Source organism: Micropterus dolomieu, linkage group LG01, assembly GCF_021292245.1.
Source record: "Micropterus dolomieu isolate WLL.071019.BEF.003 ecotype Adirondacks linkage group LG01, ASM2129224v1, whole genome shotgun sequence".
Lineage (NCBI taxonomy): Eukaryota > Metazoa > Chordata > Actinopteri > Centrarchiformes > Centrarchidae > Micropterus > Micropterus dolomieu.
Window position 1 is genome coordinate 707,528 of NC_060150.1, and position 2,133 is coordinate 709,660.

General features: G+C 44.7%; 1 protein-coding gene across 1 annotated transcript in view; it reads right to left on the reverse strand.

Annotated features, from left to right (window-relative positions):
- Nucleotides 1–1,739, reverse strand: part of LOC123971220 (NACHT, LRR and PYD domains-containing protein 12-like) — a 524,333-nt gene extending 522,594 nt beyond the window's left edge. The window contains exons 1-3 of the mRNA XM_046049933.1: nt 1,735–1,739; nt 1,393–1,576; nt 296–1,242 (exon numbers count right to left, since the gene is read on the reverse strand). Coding sequence (XP_045905889.1) covers nt 296–1,242; nt 1,393–1,576; nt 1,735–1,737 — 1,134 coding nt within the window. The 5' untranslated portion in view covers nt 1,738–1,739. The remainder of the gene's footprint in view (nt 1–295; nt 1,243–1,392; nt 1,577–1,734) is intronic.
- Between the last annotated feature and the right edge of the window lie 394 nt (nt 1,740–2,133).

The following is a 2,133-nucleotide window of genomic DNA, read 5'->3' on the forward strand; positions in this document are numbered from 1 at the left end:
TGATGAAGGTCAGATGGACATGAAGAGCAGCCAGAAACTCCTGAACGGTCAGATGGACGAAGCAGAACACCTTGTCCTGGTACAGCCCTCTCTCCTCTTTAAAGATCTGTGTGAACACTCCTGAGTACACTGAGGCTGCTCTGATATCGATGCCACACTCTGTCAGGTCTGATTCATAGAAGATCAGGTTGCCTTTCTGCAGCTGCTCAAAAGCCAGTTTTCCCAGAGACTCAATCATCTTCCTGCTCTCTGGACTCCAGTGTGGGTCTGTCTCAGCTCCTCCATCATACTTGACGTTATTCAGTTTGGACTGAACCACCAGGAAGTGGATGTACATCTCAGTCAGGGTCTTGGGCAGCTCTCCTCCTTCTCTGGTCTTCAACTCATCCTCCAGAACTGTAGCAGTGATCCAGCAGAAGACTGGGATGTGGCACATGATGTGGAGGCTTCGTGATGTCTTGATGTGGGAAATGATGCTGCTGGCCTGCTCCTCATCTCTGAACCTCTTCCTGAAGTACTCCTCCTTTTGTGGGTCAGTGAACCCTCTGACCTCTGTCACCATGTCAACACACTCAGGAGGGATCTGATTGGCTGCTGCAGGTCGTGTGGTTATCCAGAGGCAAGCAGAGGGAAGCAGGTTCCCCCTGATGAGGTTTGTCAGCAGCACATCCACTGAGGTGGACTCTGTAACATCAGTCAGGACCTCATTGTTGTGGAAGTCCAGAGGAAGTCGACACTCATCCAGACCGTCAAAGATGAACAAAACCTGGAACTCTTCAAAGCTGCAGATTCCTGCTTCTTTGGTTTCAGGAAAGAAGTGATGAACAAGTTCCACCAAGCTGTACTTTTTCTCTTTCAGCACATTCAGCTCTCTGAAAGTGAATGGAAATGTGAACTGTATGTCCTGGTTGGCTTTGTCTTCAGCCCAGTCCAGAGTGAACTTCTGTGTTAAGACTGTTTTCCCAATGCCAGCCACTCCCTTTGTCATCACTGTTCTGATTGGTTCATCTTCTTGTCTGATGGTTGTTTCTGGTCTGTCTGGTTTCCTGGATGCTGTTTCAATCTGTCTGACCTCATGTTCATCACTGACCTCTGCAGTCCCTCCCTCTGTGATGTAGAGCTCTGTGTAGATCTGGTTCAGAGGAGTCTGGTTTCCTGCTTCAGCAATCCCCTCAAACACACACTGGAACTTCTTCTTCAGGTTAGATTTAAGTTTAGGCTGACAGTCTGCAGCAAGATGTTCTAAATGAAAACACAACAAAAGAGATCCATAATCGATGTATAAAGTAGATATGACAATACAAGTCAATGACATATTTCCCTCCATCTCATGAGACATCAGTAAATGTCCTGTTTATCCAGCAGGTTAAATCTTTAGAGAAATCCTCTTACTGCTCTGCAGACGCTCAGCCAGCTCGTCCTGCTTCATTTTCTTCAGGATGCACTGTGTGGTCTTCAGTAACAACACTTCCTCATCCTCCCGCTGACTCTCCAAGCATTGGTTTTTTGAACTCAGAACCTTCTTGAACTTCTTCAGTTCTTTATCCATCAAGGTTTTCATTTTCTCCTCCAGCAGCTGAAACATAATATTATATGAACTACAATCAAATTACAAATCGTGAATCCAAACATCAGATCCATGTTGGACAGACTGACAATCCACTGGTCTGTTGTTCAGCATGGAGACTATTTCAAACAGAACAGATATAAAGTAGTTGTTGTACATGTACAGACCATAAATACGGAGTCCAGATGTGTTTGATGCTGCTGGGCAGACTGACCAATGGGAACCTCTGAGCTCTCCTGGTCGTCTCTGTGTGGACAGACATAATGTGAGCTAATTCTTCATGATTTCTCCACAGAGACAAACAATGTAAAGGTTCTTCAGCTAAAGTGTTGGTTACAAAATTGAATTAGACTTAACCCTTTATCTCCTGCTTTCTTACAGTGTAGACGCTTTGCCGTTTGCTCATGCCTCAGCTTAAATTCTTTTTAGCGATATTCTTGTTTTTTTCTGCTAGAAATTATGAGCAGCGGCTTCTGGATACTCATAATTTATTGGGATGGTAATTTACTCAGATGAAGTAGCCTCTTGCCATAATTTCAACACCTTTGTGATGTCCTCAGTACTAT